General features: G+C 44.6%; 1 protein-coding gene across 1 annotated transcript in view; it reads right to left on the bottom strand.

Moving 5' to 3' along the window:
* syne1a (spectrin repeat containing, nuclear envelope 1a) overlaps positions 1 to 17,070 on the bottom strand; it is a 114,703-nt gene that overhangs the window by 47,706 nt on the left and 49,927 nt on the right. The window contains exons 57-72 of the mRNA XM_061092037.1: positions 16,845 to 17,022; positions 14,519 to 14,701; positions 13,952 to 14,095; positions 12,484 to 12,639; positions 11,331 to 11,495; positions 10,892 to 11,064; positions 10,541 to 10,694; positions 10,267 to 10,410; positions 9,763 to 9,927; positions 9,355 to 9,672; positions 8,320 to 8,475; positions 6,173 to 6,343; positions 2,541 to 2,867; positions 2,013 to 2,165; positions 1,662 to 1,829; positions 825 to 1,001 (exon numbers count right to left, since the gene is read on the bottom strand). Of these exons, the coding sequence (XP_060948020.1) occupies positions 825 to 1,001; positions 1,662 to 1,829; positions 2,013 to 2,165; positions 2,541 to 2,867; positions 6,173 to 6,343; positions 8,320 to 8,475; positions 9,355 to 9,672; positions 9,763 to 9,927; positions 10,267 to 10,410; positions 10,541 to 10,694; positions 10,892 to 11,064; positions 11,331 to 11,495; positions 12,484 to 12,639; positions 13,952 to 14,095; positions 14,519 to 14,701; positions 16,845 to 17,022 (2,932 nt within the window). The remainder of the gene's footprint in view (positions 1 to 824; positions 1,002 to 1,661; positions 1,830 to 2,012; positions 2,166 to 2,540; positions 2,868 to 6,172; positions 6,344 to 8,319; positions 8,476 to 9,354; positions 9,673 to 9,762; positions 9,928 to 10,266; positions 10,411 to 10,540; positions 10,695 to 10,891; positions 11,065 to 11,330; positions 11,496 to 12,483; positions 12,640 to 13,951; positions 14,096 to 14,518; positions 14,702 to 16,844; positions 17,023 to 17,070) is intronic.

The raw sequence follows: 17,070 nt of genomic DNA, 5'->3' as shown, positions 1-17,070 counted from the left end.
TTGGCAAAAGCCAGAAGGTTGGCATGGTGGCAAGTGGCAGGCAGGATATTAGAGCTGTGTTGTGCTGGGACACAGTTGGCAGCCGTCGTAACACTGGAGGCGCAGTTGTGGAGAAGCCAGCAGTGTAGTTTGTAAAGTGTGGCTGGATCACACAATGCCAGATTGGATGTGTGAGTGGTGGTGGTGGTGGTGGTGTTGGTGGTGGTGGTGGTGTCTTGGGAGGCGAGCAATGATGACAGAGCGGCGGTTGCCAAAATGGCAGAGCGGGTCTGGATTAGCGGGCTCGCCAGATCCACTGAATAGTGGCGTGTGACCATTTTTGGCTCGGGCATGAAAAAGTAAAGTTGACAGGGGGATATGCGGAGATTAATATGTGGAGATTGAGCTCGTGATTTTGGCCAGTGGGGTCTTTCTGTGTTAAGGCTGCTGTTGAACTCCACTTTGGCAACCATAATTGGTGGTGCCCTCTACACTGGCTGTCTTGAGAGACGGGTTTAAGTGTTGGAACGGGTTTGAATTAAGTGGATGCCTCGGCTGTTGGAATATTAACAGCGGTGATTTGTAAAGCATGTGTGTGTCTGTGCATGTCCCCGTAGACACATACACACCCGTAGATGCATGCATGTGTTTCCAATGTACCAGAATGTCATATGTCTTCCACTGTAAATGTGTAAGTACCATTTCACTGCTTCAAACATGTCTGAGTTCATGTCTTCCTCAGATTCCCATCCCTCCCTCCCTCCCTCCCTCCCTCCTCCTCCTTCTTCTTCTTGGCGTCCCCTCCCTCCCTCCCTCTCTCTTTTCTTCTCCTCCTTCTCACTCACTCGCTGCGCTGTGCTACAGATGGCAGAGTAGCTGTCTCTGGTGCCTTGCTGGTGAGCCTGGACCTGCTGTCTCAGCCGGCTCTGCACACGGTCACTGCAGCCTTTCACCAGGTGGTCCCCGCGCTCCTTCAGGCCTGCCAGGCGATCCTCAAAGCCCGCGATTTCCTCCATGATGGCCTGTGGAGCACAAAGTAAGTGGGATCACGTTGGAGAGTCTCTCCGTGGTCGACATAATAAAATCTGCATATAGATATATTTCAGAATGAGTCGGATCCATCTGTTAAGTTTGAACAGACCCACACTACACAGTGAGGTCACTGGTGGTATCACACAGTTCTGAATGAATGAACCTAAATACAGTTCAAGTTATCAGAGGAGAGTTGCTTTGTGAATTAGCACTTGTGGGCTTAAATATCATTTAAAACAGAAGTTCATAACAGACGATATTTTATACAAAAACAAGCTTGTAGTGTTTTTTCAAAATATTGTTAATTCATAATTAAATGGCTATATCTTTATTTTAACCACATAACATCAGATCTGTAAAAACTAAAATACTAAAATACAAGTTCTCACAAAATTAACTGAAACTGAACATAAAAACAACATTTCATAATCCATTAAAACGTTAAATATCTCATAACCCTCAGTGTTCATGGGAAAAATTTGATAATTGAACCTGCCAATTTAATCAACATGTACTGTGTGGGTTGCTGAACATCTGAAAACATGATACTTCCTTGACGATAAATGTAAGCAAGCACTTCTGCTCTCTGCTCAAGGCTCATTCAGCGACGTCCATCCTATGTACTAACACCCTGTCATGTGATTGGTCACCTTGTGTCTGGCCAGCTGTTGAGTGGCTGCCTCCAAGTTGCCCCCGACACTGGGATCAGGAGTCACCATCCTGCTGGACATCTGCAGCAGCCAGCGCTCCACCTCCTGCAGTTCGTTGTGGTAGGCTTCCTGTTCCTTCACCTGGCCGTCCAGATTCTCCACATGTGCCTACATCATAGGAGCACAAGCAAAACATATACTGATTATCTTCAGCCGATGCACCGAGTTACAAATCTACAGAACAACAGAGGATAAAGGACGGAGAAGGAGCTAAGATGCCTGCATTAAAAGAGGATTCACTTTTTAGTCTCTTTACATTATAACTCCTGTCACCTCAGCACAGTTCCTCACCGTGGCTCTTCTGCAGAGTTCAGTGTAGTCTCTTTGCAGTTTGTTCATTTTGTCCCTGATGGAGGGGTAGTGGACCGAAGCCAGCAGAGCGTCTCCCTTCTCCACCACCGACCTGACGGATCCATCGTGGGACTGAACCATCTGCAGCAGAGCCTGTGGACACAAACCTACAACGTGAACCTTTTGTATCTAGTATATAGAGTAACGAAAAACATTATGCGTAGTTACTGTTGAATTAGATGATTGCTCTGCACTGAAGGATAATAAATGTTCTACCGTATTTAAAAGCGCAACATGCGCATTTATGAATATAAAAGGCAAAGGTATTCTCCAGGAAATAGCAGTTATGTAAAATATATTCAATGGTGATTGTTAAAGGGCTGAAACATACAAGGACACTCATCTGGTCTAATAAGCTGATAATATTCAGTAAGGTCCTGCTGCCAAAATTACTGGATGTGCCGTTAATGCAATGCTATGTAAGCCTTTAAACTAATGATAGAAAAATATTAAATTAAATAGCTTTACTTTATATTTAGCCAACTGCGCTCTCCGCTGGTATAGTTCAGCCTTGGGCTCCACCGGGGTGTTGAGCAAAGCTCGCGTCTCCACCAGCCACTGAGCCTGTCCCTTGTACCGGTCCTGGAACTCCTTAGCGAGGAGTAAGGCCCGATCCAGAAAGCTGTGCTCCTGCCTCAGCCCGCCTGCGAGCTCCTCCAGCTGGGCAAGACGACCCTCCACCTCCCCTCCCAAACTCTCAGCTCCCGTCTCGTCCAGGAAGCCGGCTGCCTGTTCCGCCCGCTCCCTCAGGGATTTCAGGAAGCTGTGGCCATGCTGGAGCTCTGACTGGAGAGCCTGGGTGAGAGAGAGAGAGCAGAAATACAGCTCAGCATGGGAGCTGCTACAGAGTTAGCACCATTTCTTTACACTAAATTACCCTAAGCCAAGAATTAAATAAAAACGGACTCCTCTGTACGGATTTACCAAACCTGAGATGAGAAAATCCTACTATCACAGCTGCCATGACTTTGAGCTTAACATTCAAACACAGTATCTCTAATTTCTTTGTCTTTCACCTTCAGCGCTGCCCCAGTCACTCAGACCGGCCTGGCAGTGGAAGACTTTGAACCCATCAGGTAGGCTGACACCTGCACGCTGAGGTGCGGAGAACACTGGGAGGTCATGGTGTGGAGAAACCACAGTGAATAATATGAAAGGAGGACCCAATTATAAGGACCCTTAACAGGCAACCGTAGCTGCAGGGGTTTCCAGGGCAACCAATACACACCCTATACACACACGCACACACACACACACAAGACATCCACTCAATGGGACGCCATCTAGCTTTCATCATCGTCTATTATTGCTTCGGTCGAGAGGAGCTCCACAGTGCAACAGCCCCAGACCCCCAGCTACTTCTGCTGATAATAGAATATAACAAGAGCTGTGCATGTTTGCACACATCCGTGGTTGCTGCTTAATAAGAAGCTCCAGGCGGGCTCATCATTCTACTCACAAAACCTAATGATCCAGGACTGTTTTAAGAACCACTCAAACCTCTGATAGATATTTGTACGGTTCCATTCAGCCTCTACATCAAAATAATAACTACAAATATTAAAGCCCGACTCATGACTCCCTCAGTTTGTCTTACAGTGTATCTTTGGATGAAATTAGTTATTGATGGAAGGATGGAAACCCGCTTGATATCATGTCACTACTATACTGGCTGCCATTAATACAATGCAGCAGTCATCACTACAATCAGTGCAGTGTAGTGAACATTACATACGAGGTCCTGGAGACAGTGAGCCCTTTATCCCAGTAGCTTGTACCGTGTCAACCCCTATTATCCACGTCAAGTGTCTTTTGCGCCCGCTGTAAATGATGTGCGCTCGCGATTCTCTGTTTCTTATTCTGCATAGGTCCTCAGGCTCCATTATCTACTGTAATACATCCACTGTGGCAACTGACAACCACGCTTATCGTTATCATTATCTACTAACAGAGGTAGGGCATTGCTAAGGTGACCCCGGGAGCAGTTTATTAACACAGCTGCCATTGTTACTCTGAGTGTATGGACTGCAGCAACATACAGTAAAGCTTGATTCCTTCCTGCACAAAATTATTGGTTAAATTATGAAGAGCCATTGCTATTGGTAATATGAAAAGCATGTATTATTTCTAATAAACAAATAAGAAATCTGTACATGGAGCATTTTACCTTCGTGTCCCTCTGCATCTGAGAATAACTTTGGGTACAAATGCCCTTGAACATTTATTAAATTAAAATTTGAATGGGGGAAGGGAAGGGGGGGGATTAATTAGAAGGAGGAGAAAGCCTTCATTTAATTTTTTTAGCATTTTGCCCTGTTGACATTTTTTTTACAGGAGTCAGTGATTGGAAGATGCTTTTTCGAGCCCTCAGGGTGAAAGAAAATGAACTAATACACCTAAATAAAGAAATATGATGGGACACATATATTAACGCGCTGTATTATTACATTACTTTAAGTTTCCAGGATGTTATTGAAGCATATTTCTGGCTGATGTGGCCCACCGGTGCTGTCTGACCGTTCCAACTCAATATCAAATGAAGTGCAAACCCAGTTAATGGCCCTTGACACAGCTATTGACAACTAGTCTTTGTGTCAATGTGTAATCATACCAGCTCTCACTTCAGGAAAATGATAATTTGTCTGTATCTGCAGAGCTGGAAGGACACATGTGGTGACAGCATATCTTTAGTCCCTACGCAGAGAACGAGCATCGATCCCAGACAGGGATTACTGCAAAGCCCCCCCGCCAGATGATGTGTTGTAAATGTGTATGTGTGTGTGTCTGCGAATGTGTTTCTGGATACGTGTGTGAGGAAGACAAAGAGGTGTGAGATGCAGTGATGGGTAAAAAAAAACAACGAAGTGGAAAGAATTGTGTGAAATCACAGACGGTTCATGAGTTTGAGAGTTCGCTGCAGCTTGTTAGTTAATACTTTGGATGGGTTTGGTGGTATGTTGGAGGGGAGGAGTGTGTGTGTGTGTGTGTGTGTGTGTGTGTGTATGTGTGTGTGAGAGTTGTGAAGCGGTAAGGGCACTGCATCAATTACAGTGTCTGTGCCAGCAGGCTCCTGACACCGGCGCTTCTTCATCCTCTGCCTCACAGTGGGAGGTCGCTCCCTGCTACCCAATTCCTCTAAAGCGGCACCCGCTTTGTCTTCATAAAGAGCCGATCGATACACACACACACACACACACACACACACACACACATACACACACACACACACACACACTTGATATGAACTATGCCAAATAAACAATAGTGGTGATTTTCTTTGATTTGCGGTGTGCAGTGTGTGTGTGTTTCAGCAGGACGTCTTCCCGCTAATGCCAATTTGACAAGACGGCACGAATAGAAACTGTTATGATTATGCTATTATAGTGAGTTTCTTTGAATCTTCTCATAAATATTATCGGTAGAGAGTTTTGCTGGCCCTTCAGAGAGTTCATGCATATTTTACTGTTCAAGCACATTGTAGCTTCCAAAGAAACCTGTATAGTTGAGGCAGAAAAAGAGATTTTGCAAACAGACATTTTTGCTGGCTTGGATCATTGACTTGCTCCCTTATCAGTGTGTCGTGGTTATAACCAACGTCTACACTGATTTATTGCAGCCTGTTCATGAAGATGTATTAACAAGGTTTCAGCAGATTTAAAAACGTTTAATTCATGACTTTTTAAAACCATAATGAATGAAATTTAAGACCTATGTCAAGAGCGACAGATATGAAGGAATATCAGAGTCTCAGAACTACTCACACGTCCCCATGATTAAAAGGGAGGTGAAGTTGCCAAGTAGAGGATAATCCTCACAAACTACAGGCAGACATTAGGTAGCAATAGTGTGAGGTAAAAGTACAACAACACATGGGGAAATAACAAACTGATAATCATCAAAACATTTCTGTCAAAAAAAGATGGAAGTAGCCTTACATGAAAGAAATATTTAAGACCTGAATTTCAGACTTTTTTAGAAAACCCCTGCACCTTGTATTCAAATGCCTGACTGATAAATGTAGGTTTAACACTGCTACTGTGAAATTTAAAGTTATCTAACCTAAAAGAACATACCTTATATTTAGATAAATAAATCCATACCTCTAGTTTCTTCAGCTTCTTCTCCATGGCAACCCGGTCCAGAGGTTCAGAAGCATCAGTCAACAGTGTGAAGCCTTTCTGGGTCGAGTTGAGCCAGTCGGTGAACGACATGCAAAGATTTTCTGCCTCTTCAATACTCCTCAGCTCCTCCTGCAGCTGCTTGATGGTGTCCTGGGAAATTATCGGGTAAAAAGTCAAAGGATAAATTCAGCAAATGGAGGATTTTCAAGGATGAAAGTAATATATATGTACAGATATGAGCATGAGGCCTCACTGGCAGTATACTTGACCACATGGCTGATTTACTGTATATATAATATATTTGATATGAAAAAAAATCGTAAAACATATTTCACAACAAGAACATAACGGTGAGTAACCTGCCAACAAACTGCCTTCTTTTTGTTTCTGCGGCTACGTCCGGGGAATATTCAGGAAACATGGTTTGAATCTTCCTTTCAAGGTGCGAGATCTGCCCCGGCAGTTCTAACACCGGCCACCAGGGACCAAAACCTCTCTGATCAGCCATCAAAACAGAAAAGATCCGTTTCCCCCCTCTGCTCTTTCATCGGCTCAAAGTCAATAGCGGCATGACAAGGTGGAGAAGGGCTTTATGTTTTTGACACATTATTCACTTGACTGAGATTTTGAGTCAATAACACCATGAGGATGAAGAGGGGTTTCTTGCAGGTTTGACACATTATTCTCTCCACTTGCAAATCCTGTGGTGAGAACCTCCAATTAGCTGATAGTGCTGAGTGCACACCTTTTCTGACTAGACGGTGGTAATAGCTTCCCAACTCAAGCCCATATGGCCCCCACTTCACACAGTGTAATTACAGGCATCCATGGCTGGAGAGGGATGATGTGTGCACGCATGTGTGTTGGCACGATGGTAAGTATATGCACGCGCGGGTCTGAGAGGGGAAGGAATGGGTGGGTGTAACACAGATAGAGAAACAAAGTGAGGGAGGGGTGAGGAGACACACACGCACACGCACATGCACAGACGCACACACACACACACACACACACACACACACACACACTCTCTCAGATGCGATACTAAAAGGTGTAAAAATCAATGTAGTGCAGGCAAAGCTTTTCCGCTCCTGGCACCGGGTGTGAGATTGCCTTCTGTAGTCTTTAATTACAGCCTCAGCCCCAGACCAGGGTAGCCCCATTGATTTTACTTTAGTCTCCCTCAGAGGAGCAGACAAATAGAGAGGCTAGATCCAAATACACACAACACAGACTGGGCTCTCAGGCAAAACTATGAAACGCTCAACTTCAATGGGGCGTTACAGAAACCAAGTCCCAACTCTCAGGAGTGAACTCCATGGAGAGAGAGGATAATCGTGTGTGAAAAGCTCACTGCAGGCGCTACTGCCAATACACAAGAAGTTCACGTTCTCTGTGTCCACGATTAAAACACAAGAGTGATTCAGTCTTCAGAACTGAATTTCCCCCCAAAAGGGCCTTAGATATTTTATCTGTAAAGTTATAAATTAAAATGTTTTAAGTGTCTTAATTGTGTTCAGCCCTCCTACTAGTTTTCCAATATACTTATACTAGAATATGCCAAAGTATTACATTCATGATAAAACAATTATTTCTATGTGGGTTTTAAAAAGGTTGTAAATGTAACTGAACTAAACCTGCAGGAGCCCTGTTGTATTTTGCTATTCTAAAAGCATGGTGACAGGTCGGGGCTTGTCCAGGAAAATAATCTGGTAGACAGGAAATACAGTATTGCGCTTATCCATCAGCAGCTTGTAAAATCACTCTTCCTGAACACCGCCCTTTAACCCTAAAATAATGATGGAAATAGAAGTGTTCTGCGATTATAGTACAGAGAGAAGGTATGACAGCTGATGATGTAGGTAACAGTGTCCTCTATGGAATCAGAATGTCGGGAATATGTCACAAAATATGAATACCACTGTAGTTTTACGCCTATGATTTGAAATATCGAGTGAAGAACTGCACTCAAACTTCTACCAACAGGTATCAAACATATGACCTGATGAAACCCAGCAATCAGAAATCCTGATGCAAAGCCACAAAGAATAAAAGCAGCTATTACTATATAAAACATCCACAGTGTAACAGATATGACCTTATCACCTTTGGACAGAGTGTCTTACCTGTATGTTGAGCAGCAGTGAGTGGTAGCGGGCGGTGAGCTGAGTGGCAGTGACGCTAACACGACTACTGATGTAGGTTTCATCCAGAACCTGCTGGGCCAGAGAGGAGAGGCCGTCGACTTCTCCCTGCCGCGCGAGCACTGCCTCCAAGCACCCCTGTTCACAAGGGACACAGAGGTGTGTATGAGTTATCAGGTTTTGGTTAAAGCCAAAGAAGCCTAATAAAATAAATGTCAACAAACACAAATATAATGCCAACTGGTGTGTGTGTGTGTGTGTGTGTGTGAGTGAGTGTGAGTGTGTGTGTCTCTAAATATAGGGATGGAAAACACTGAGACTGTCTGACTTCCTGACACTGGCAGGAAGTGTGCTCTAAAGGGGGGGAGACCCACTGGGCATTTACTCTGTCCATCGCTGTTTTCCCTCAAACACATGCTGTGAATGGAGTCTGCACATGAGTTAGAAAATTGATGTATTGTGGTGCAAGGCCTCAGGACATCTCATAACTTTCATTTTCAAAAAATATATACATTTGCCTAGCATAGTGTTGTATTAGTGGAGGTTTTGTGATTAAATAAAATCACTGGAATTAGTTCTTTCCTGCAATTATTCTATAAATATTTAACCACCTGTGTTGTCTATACCATATCATTCAATTATTATTTTTATCTTAATCTTGTATTTCTAAATGATGCATAATCTTAGGGTGTTTTTTAAAATCATGCTTATCATTATTATTATGCACAGTTATTACAATACAGTTGCACAAGACATTACAGGAACATAGTGTGTGTGTTCACACTGACATGTATGGCAACATGTAGTTCACTTTAAGTACATGCATCATGCATCCAAAATGTCCAAAAAAGATCGGTTTAAAACAATTGAAACTTCTCATCCTACACGTTTGCCATCTTGGTAATGTAGCAAAAGTGTAGATCTGGAATCCACAGACTATGCCTATGAGTATACTGTGTACTACATGTGAGTACTGTAAGTATCCACTTTGAGACGCTGCACCAATCTCTCACTGACCTTGAGTTTCTTCAGCTGAGTCTCTTTTTTGTCTCTGTCCGACCTCCGATGATGTCTGAGCTTCGCCACCTTCTCCAGCTCCTCCAGCCACTGGGCCAGGCTTAGGAACCTTTGGCCCATCTGCCTCAGTCTGGTCAGCGTCGCCCTCAGCTGGGCCTGGGTCTCCTCCAGGCGACCCTGGTAGGCCCCCCACTCTCTCTGAGCAGTGTCCAGGGCTCGGTCCTCGATCTGTGGGATTCCCCAGGGGATCACCCTCTCTCTGCTGGTCAGCACAGAGGAGAGCAGAGACTGGCCGTGTGAGCAGTGATCCTGCAGGAGCTGTGAGAGGAAGAAGATGGAAGCTTTCTTTTACACTTGTACACTGTTTATGGAGATTACATCACACACTACAATCCACAGTATTAGTACCTGTAGCTGTTGCAGTGTGTTCTCGATTGTATCCCCGTTTCCCTCTCGGTGGGTCAAGGAGGCCAGAGAAGCCTGTTCCTGCTCCAGCCAGTCTTCAAACACATGTAGCTCCCTTTGATATTCCTGGTGGACCAGCACCAGACTCTTGGCCTTACCAACTGCATTCTGCAAGATGGCAGATTGGAGACGTTAGCGTAACCAGTTCAATATTACAGGTGCACATGTCATTTCTGTATATATAACTGAAAATTTAGCTATAATTGTGTTTGGACATCATGATGTAATGATGTTAAAACAAAACAAAGTATTTAAAGGTTTGTCTTTGACTTTAAAAAACAAAACTGTACAATGGGTCACACTCGCTGGGATAATTGTGTGTGGATTTAATTGCTATTTATGGAGCGACATGGAGTGGGCGTTCAGAGAAACATTTTCACAACAATCATCCATTATGCAAATGCATGCAGAGGCAAAAAAATGAAACCATATGTTGAGGGGACGTACCTTGGCCTTTTCTTTCAGAGCGTTGTATCGACACTGCAGCTGCTGCACTTCCTGCTGGGTAGTGTAGTGTTCAGCCATGTTGGACCCCTTTGTGGCAATGGTCTCCAGAGGACTGTTGTGGCTCAGTACTTCCTCATAGAGGAGCTGGAATGAATAAGAACACGTGCGCACACTTGCTGCAGTTTATCCATTTCCACTGGGAGGCTCTGGGGTATAAATGTCTGCAGCTCCGGTAGAGTTTAATCTTAAAGTTATTGTCAGCAGGATGTGATACCTTGGTCTTTCCCAGGTTTGCGGTCTTGTCTCTCATCTCCGAGTACTGTCTGTCCGAGCAGCTCAGTGTCTCCTCCACACGGTCCATCCACAACACAAACTGACCCACGTCCTCCTGATAGCTGGTCCACTGCGACAGAGCGCCCTCCAGTTGACTGTGACCACCAACATAATGACATTAACACAGGCAACAGACAGAAAAACACACACACACACACACGTGTATTCTATACGCCCCGACAGTTAAATTCAATTGTCCCTTTCAACTAACTGGGATCCATCAAGAGAAACCAGACAGTTCCCAGCCCCAATTATCAACTGCGTGACAGATTGATCAGTTCATGATCACAACCTTTTGCACTGAATGGAGGCGAAGAGCAGGGAATCCCACGAGTCCTTGAGGTCCTGGATCTGTTTGCGAATCACCGGGACGCCCTCGACAGAAGTGTTTCTCTGGACCGCTTCTCCCCGCGTCAGCAGCATCTTCAGCTGGATCTCTCTCTCCTGGCGAGCAGAGAGCAAGGCCTGCAGAGAGAGACAAGGGATAACACCTGAGATAAAAAAATGAATAATTGGGTTTTGTTTTCTGGACAAAAGATTAATTCAATGTAGCCTTATTTGATCTTATTTCAAATATCTAAATACAATTTCCTTTTCTGCACCACCAGATTTCCCTGTTGACTGGATGCTTTTTGTACTGTACATGTATTTGAATCTGGAGAAGACATGGATACTTTTTTTTGACTATATTCTTTCATGGGATTCCGCACCCATGTTCTTCCCCCACCTACCTCCAGCTGTAACATCCGGTCCTCCAGCACGCCCTTGTCAGTGGTGGCGGAGATGCAGGTGCTGAGGACCTGCTGAGCTTCACACACCCAATCCTGCAGCTCTTTAAGACCCTGAGAGAAGAGGCGGTGTTCCCCTACGATCCGTTCAATCCTGGAGGCTTTGTCCTTTAGAGAAATGGTAACACAGCCCTGTTAACACACTCTACAAGTCAAAGATTGGTTATCATCTGCACTGAGTTGAATGATAAGAACACAACTGTGTGTTCCAGATCATAAAAATAAGGTCTTCATATTGGTCTGTTTGTAAAATCAAGTCTTTTTTTCTCACAGGCATCTCTGGAGACTTTCCCAACCCCACAACTCTGCACACACACACACACACACACACACACACACACACAATCATCACTTGTACATCTTCAACATCTGTGTAACGGTAACGTGGAGAAAGGCAGAGCCAGAATCACAATCGACGAGGGGCAATTTTAAATGATTTCATTCCTGTTTCCATGTCTGGCAGGGAAGGGGACCTAAAAATAGCTCTCCACTATTTAGCCGGCAAAGTAAATAAATCCCATTCATCACTGTTGGGGCACTCTCATTGTCCTGTGGTAAGAGGAAGGCGCTTCTCGGCCTGTGTTATGTTTAGTTCTAGGCTGTATCAAATAACTCACGTTGAGTGTGACCGATCTAATGACAGCTTCAGAAAGGTCAGATCCTCGAGCACTGACACATTTCAGCCCTGGCATTTTGAAAGTGCTTAACTGCAGAAAGCTAAGCTCAACAGCCTTGGCCTTTTTTTTTATGTTGATGAGGCCACGACCATGAAGACATGTTGCAAGTGAAAAATAGATACTCAGGTAAATTACTCTGAATATGGAAATTGTTCTCCAGAGGAGTATTTTCACCTGAGGCAAGCCGAATACAGCAGCCATGACTGATGTGCAACTATAGGAAAAAGTGCATGACACAACAAATTACACAGAACGACAGTGAGCAGCATGAGAACAGCAGGCTGCATAGTTTTACCACAAACAGAGAACATGAATCGAGCAAGGCACATTTCAGCTTGCCGCAGCGTTTCTGGGAAAGAAACATAGATAAAAAGGACAAGAAAGTGAGGCACAGGGTTAGGAGGTGGGGACAGTGTTACCTTGGTTAAGTTGCTGAGGGCTAGGTACTGTGCAGACAACTGGGAAACACGGTGGACAAAGCCCTTTCCAGCCGCTTGTCCCTCCCAGAGACGATGGGCGCTTTCCCTCAGCCTGCCCAGCTCTGCCTCCTGACTGGCTATCTCTTCCAGAACACACTGGTCCGATAGAAGACAGGAGGAGGAGGAGGAGGAGGAGGAAAAATGGAGATGAAGGAGCAGTAGGATGTCGGGGAGCACAGTTGGAGCGTGCAGGGTTAAAGGTGAAAGATATGGAGAGGATGGTTGTGGGATGACAAAAGACAAGTGGTGTGGAGACAGATAGAAGGAGATGTGAGAGGCACAGGGGGGGGGGGTACAGGGTTGGGTTAACATGGCACAAAGACAGACAGAAGAACGAGAGCACGTCAAAATACACGCATGAAGACGAGGGAAAAGAACATTGTCAAAAAGAGCATCAGCAGTATTTCTCTTGATGTTTCTTTTTTTAAATAGAAACAGGGTTATTCAGTGAGACGGCACCGAACAGGGCGCGGAGACGAGCCTGATAAAAACACCGCACACTCTACACAGTATCTGAAAAAGGTAAAGAGGATTTTTGCCAACACAGGCTCAGACACTGAAGCCTGCTTGTACTGTATTGTACTTCAGGTGCTAGGGGGGGGGGGAAATGTAATTGCTTGCAGGGCCAGACAAAAGGCGACCAGGAGAAGTGCTACAGCGGGCGACAGAGTCAATACAAAAATAGCAACAATGATAAGGGCAGAGCTTTGAGATGAGCTTGATATTTTTTTTTTTTCTGTCTCTCTTTTGTCAGTTTTATCTTTTTAACGCTCCGTGCCTCTCTTCCCTTTTTTTTTTTTCTCTCTGCCAGACACGGCCGAGACGCTGTTATCGCATCCTGAAAAGAGCCTTTTAGCCACGCTGCGCTTCAGCTGCGACAGAGGGAGAATTAATTAGATTTCTGGACTCTTCCTCTGACTATTGTGTCAAGACGCTGCTCTATTTTGATCCAGTGGTGCTCAACAAATGTAATTAGGTCCTTCTCTTTTCCCAGCCGATTTCAGATTGTACTTCAGGGATCCGTATCTGATGGAGAGCCACAACTATTTAGTGTCCTTGGAAAATCGACTTAATATTCAATTTATGCCACGGTTTACTTGAGTTAAGAGAGGAAATGAGGGGATGTCCATGACAGCAGCTGACAGGAGAACTGTAGAGGCGTGCTCTCAGTGTGACATGATGTGATTTAAAGGACAATGGATCCTAAAGGATGGATGAAGATATCCTAATAAAGCGCAAATCGTATTGCTTTGAGAGTGGCTTTAAAATAATGTGAAACTAACAGATGGCCTCATTATTAGCCTCAGTAATTACAGGAGAAATGCAATAGAAATGTGAGGGATACTGTGAGGAATGCAGGTTAATGCTCCTCAGATAGAGACGAGTCAGATACAGTTTCTCAAAGTACCTGTAGTTTGCTGAGCTCCTGCTTCTTGGCTGGAAGGTCGTGGAGCCGAGCGCTGCTCTCCTGAACTCTGACCTCTGTGCTGTTCAGCCAATCCTGCAGAGGTTCAGCACTGGCCTCGAACTCTGTCATCTGGGACTGCAGGTTCTGGAAATATGATATACCTCATTTCAAATATGATATATAACTTGTCAAATACAACTAGAAAAAAGGTATTTGCTTGATAAAGTAGGGATTTATTCATCACACTGTCAGATCTTAGTCCTATATCAAATACAGCTCAATGTTTCTATATGTGGACCCACTGAATTAGGGTCATTAACAATTAATCAAATTAAACCAAAATACCAAAACACTTTGAACACTTTGTGTGCGTAAATAAACTGTGTAATTAAAGAGATAGACAAACATAATCATACTGAATACAAATACTACGTCTGCATTCATTTAAAATCCACAAGAGAGTTAACCTTAACCTTTATTTTACCATACAGCCCCTCTGAGATCCAAGTCTTCTCTTTCAGAGCACAGAGAAAAGCAACATGGAAATAAGAGTAAGTGTGAACGAACCTTAAGTGCCTCCTCCCTCATCTGCAGGTTATTCATCAGGCTCTTCCAGTCGTCCCGCGCATTTGCCACTTTGGCCTTGAGCCCCTCCACTCTCTCCCTGGACACCACGGCCATCAACAGCTCTCCACTGGCTCCCACTGTACTCAGCCTGGCCTGGCCATGTTCCCTGTCACTCAGGAACTCCTGTGGGGATTCGCAGACAAAGACAAAAGGAGCTGAGTCTATTTAACACATGCACGCACATAAAGGGAGGAGGCTGGGAAAGTTAAAGGAGGTGAAAATAGAAAAGACCCCCGAATGGCAACCTGAAATGTCTTTTTGTCTTCTCTTGTGATGCAATGGCTTATGGGTAACTGAAATCCATACGGCTATAGACACAGATCATTTGTTGGTGTCGCAGATTAAATAGCAGTAATTACACCGAGTCATTACCAATTCCATATGCGTGGGCAGGAGAAGGGGCCTGACCCAGGGAGGCAATCACATATAAGGAAAGGCAGTGAGCCTGAAATGTGTTGGTTTTTACACACGCCCACAATACACACACACACACACACCAAAACCTACCCCCCCTCAGAGCTGAGTCGATGACAGTAGCGCAGCAGGGACCACTCCACCATCTGTGCAGTCAGCACATCACTTACGCACGCTACAACTACATACACACACACACACTTAGTACAGTACAGCCACACACAGAAAGTCTCTCTTCATCCGCCTTTCTCTTCTCTTTCTCTCCTACGTCCATTCAACGTCTTTTTCACACTTACCGCCGTTCTGCGTCTGCCATGTGTAACTGTACACCACCAATTAACTGTGACACAATGGATGCCCCCGCCCCTCCCACTCCAGCCCTCCTGGAGGTCAGCCATGTGGAAACATTGTTCTACATTCCTCACCAAGTCAATAATAAATAAAACATGACCGCCTCCGTGTTTCCCTTTCCCTCTGCAGCCATACACTCCACGACAGTCTCTCTCATTCTCAAAAATGGAGCAGAAACTTCTGAAGAAACAACACGAAAACTCTTTTATAATATCAGAAAATGATATCTTCCGATAAACCAATGTTATTTTATCGTTGTCAACTGAATGTTTTGCTGACAACATGTCATAACTGAACCAAACTCTAAAATCTGTTGGAATAAAATCCACGTCTGTGCTTTACAAGTGTGGATTATAAGACCCAGCTCACTGCGGGGGAACCACAATTCCTCGGTGGTAGCGTGGTGGTCGTCGTGGTCAGGTGTCTGAGAGGTAATTAAGTGTCTGGTGCACGGATGTGGGGACGTCCACCTTAACTGACAGGCACCTGACTCTGAGCCAGGGTCCCGGGGTGCTCTAAAGAGGCTGCCAGACTGTCACACCTGCCAGATTCCCAGAAAAGACACAGAGCGCCCTCAGAAAGAGAGACACACAAGATATTTCTGAAGAGAATGGCAGAGAGACCCCGCTGTGGACCTCTCTCTTCTCCCTCTTGGAATTGTGCCCACTCTCGTCTCATCCAGCCCACGGCAGGTCCCGCCTCTACTACAAGCCCACCAGAGGACAGTCGACAGAGTGCCTGTCAATACCGACATCCCCCTTGAGCAATCTTCCATTTAAAGAGGAAAGATTTTTTTCCGACGACTTGATTGTTTCCCTTTTAGCAGAGTCTTTTTTTGGAAACAAAGTTTGTCTAGCTAGCTCGACAAATGCACGCATGAAATATTCAGACACTGCTCTGGTTTATAATTAGCAACTGTGGATTTAGCGTGGACCCAAACGTGGGAGGATTTAAAGCTTCTCAAGGAGCAGTTGAGGTCCTGAGGCAGAAGAAGATGAAAAGAATTTCAGGACAAACGTTCGCTGATTTCATTCTCTCAACAGGCTAAAAGCTCTTGGTTATGTAAGTGAGTAAACTACACTTCCTTAACGTCACTGTCAACAGCTTCTTACTCTCAGCTGAGATTATGAATGAGTATTATGTGGAAACAACTTCAGAGGAATACAGCAAGATTATTACAAATTTAATAAATTCCTATTAATATTCAGCAACATTTCAGTGAACATACATTCTACTACTTTCTTTTCCGAATTCATATAACAAACATTTGATTAAACACACAGCAGGCGACGTCCTTCATATTTCCAGCAGGAATGAATTGAAATCAAATGCAGTCGTAGCTGAATGCATGGATTTAAGTGGGATTTCCAAGTGACATCCACAACATCAGGTGCAACAACATCCTTATTAAGACTGCACACGACCAACACTTTATATCACCAATGTTTTCAGGATAACATAAGAATTTCACAGGGGTCCACTATCAAAACAGATCGGTTACCTGGATCCTCTGCAGAGCGACGGAGGCCTCTGTGACACTCTGTGGCACATCAAAGCATTTGGCGGTGCTGATTTTGGCGTTGACCAACCACTGCTGGAAATCCCTCAGGGCCGTGCGGAACCGCTGCTCCAACAAGCGCTCCTTGTTCTGACATTCTCTGGAGGCTCGCAGACTCAGACTGGGGGGAGACAAGAAAAAGGGAGAGAGACGGATTTAACATGTTGTT

This window comes from Limanda limanda, chromosome 18, assembly GCF_963576545.1.
Source record: "Limanda limanda chromosome 18, fLimLim1.1, whole genome shotgun sequence".
Taxonomy (NCBI): domain Eukaryota; kingdom Metazoa; phylum Chordata; class Actinopteri; order Pleuronectiformes; family Pleuronectidae; genus Limanda; species Limanda limanda.
This window is presented reverse-complemented; position numbering and strand designations above follow the sequence as displayed.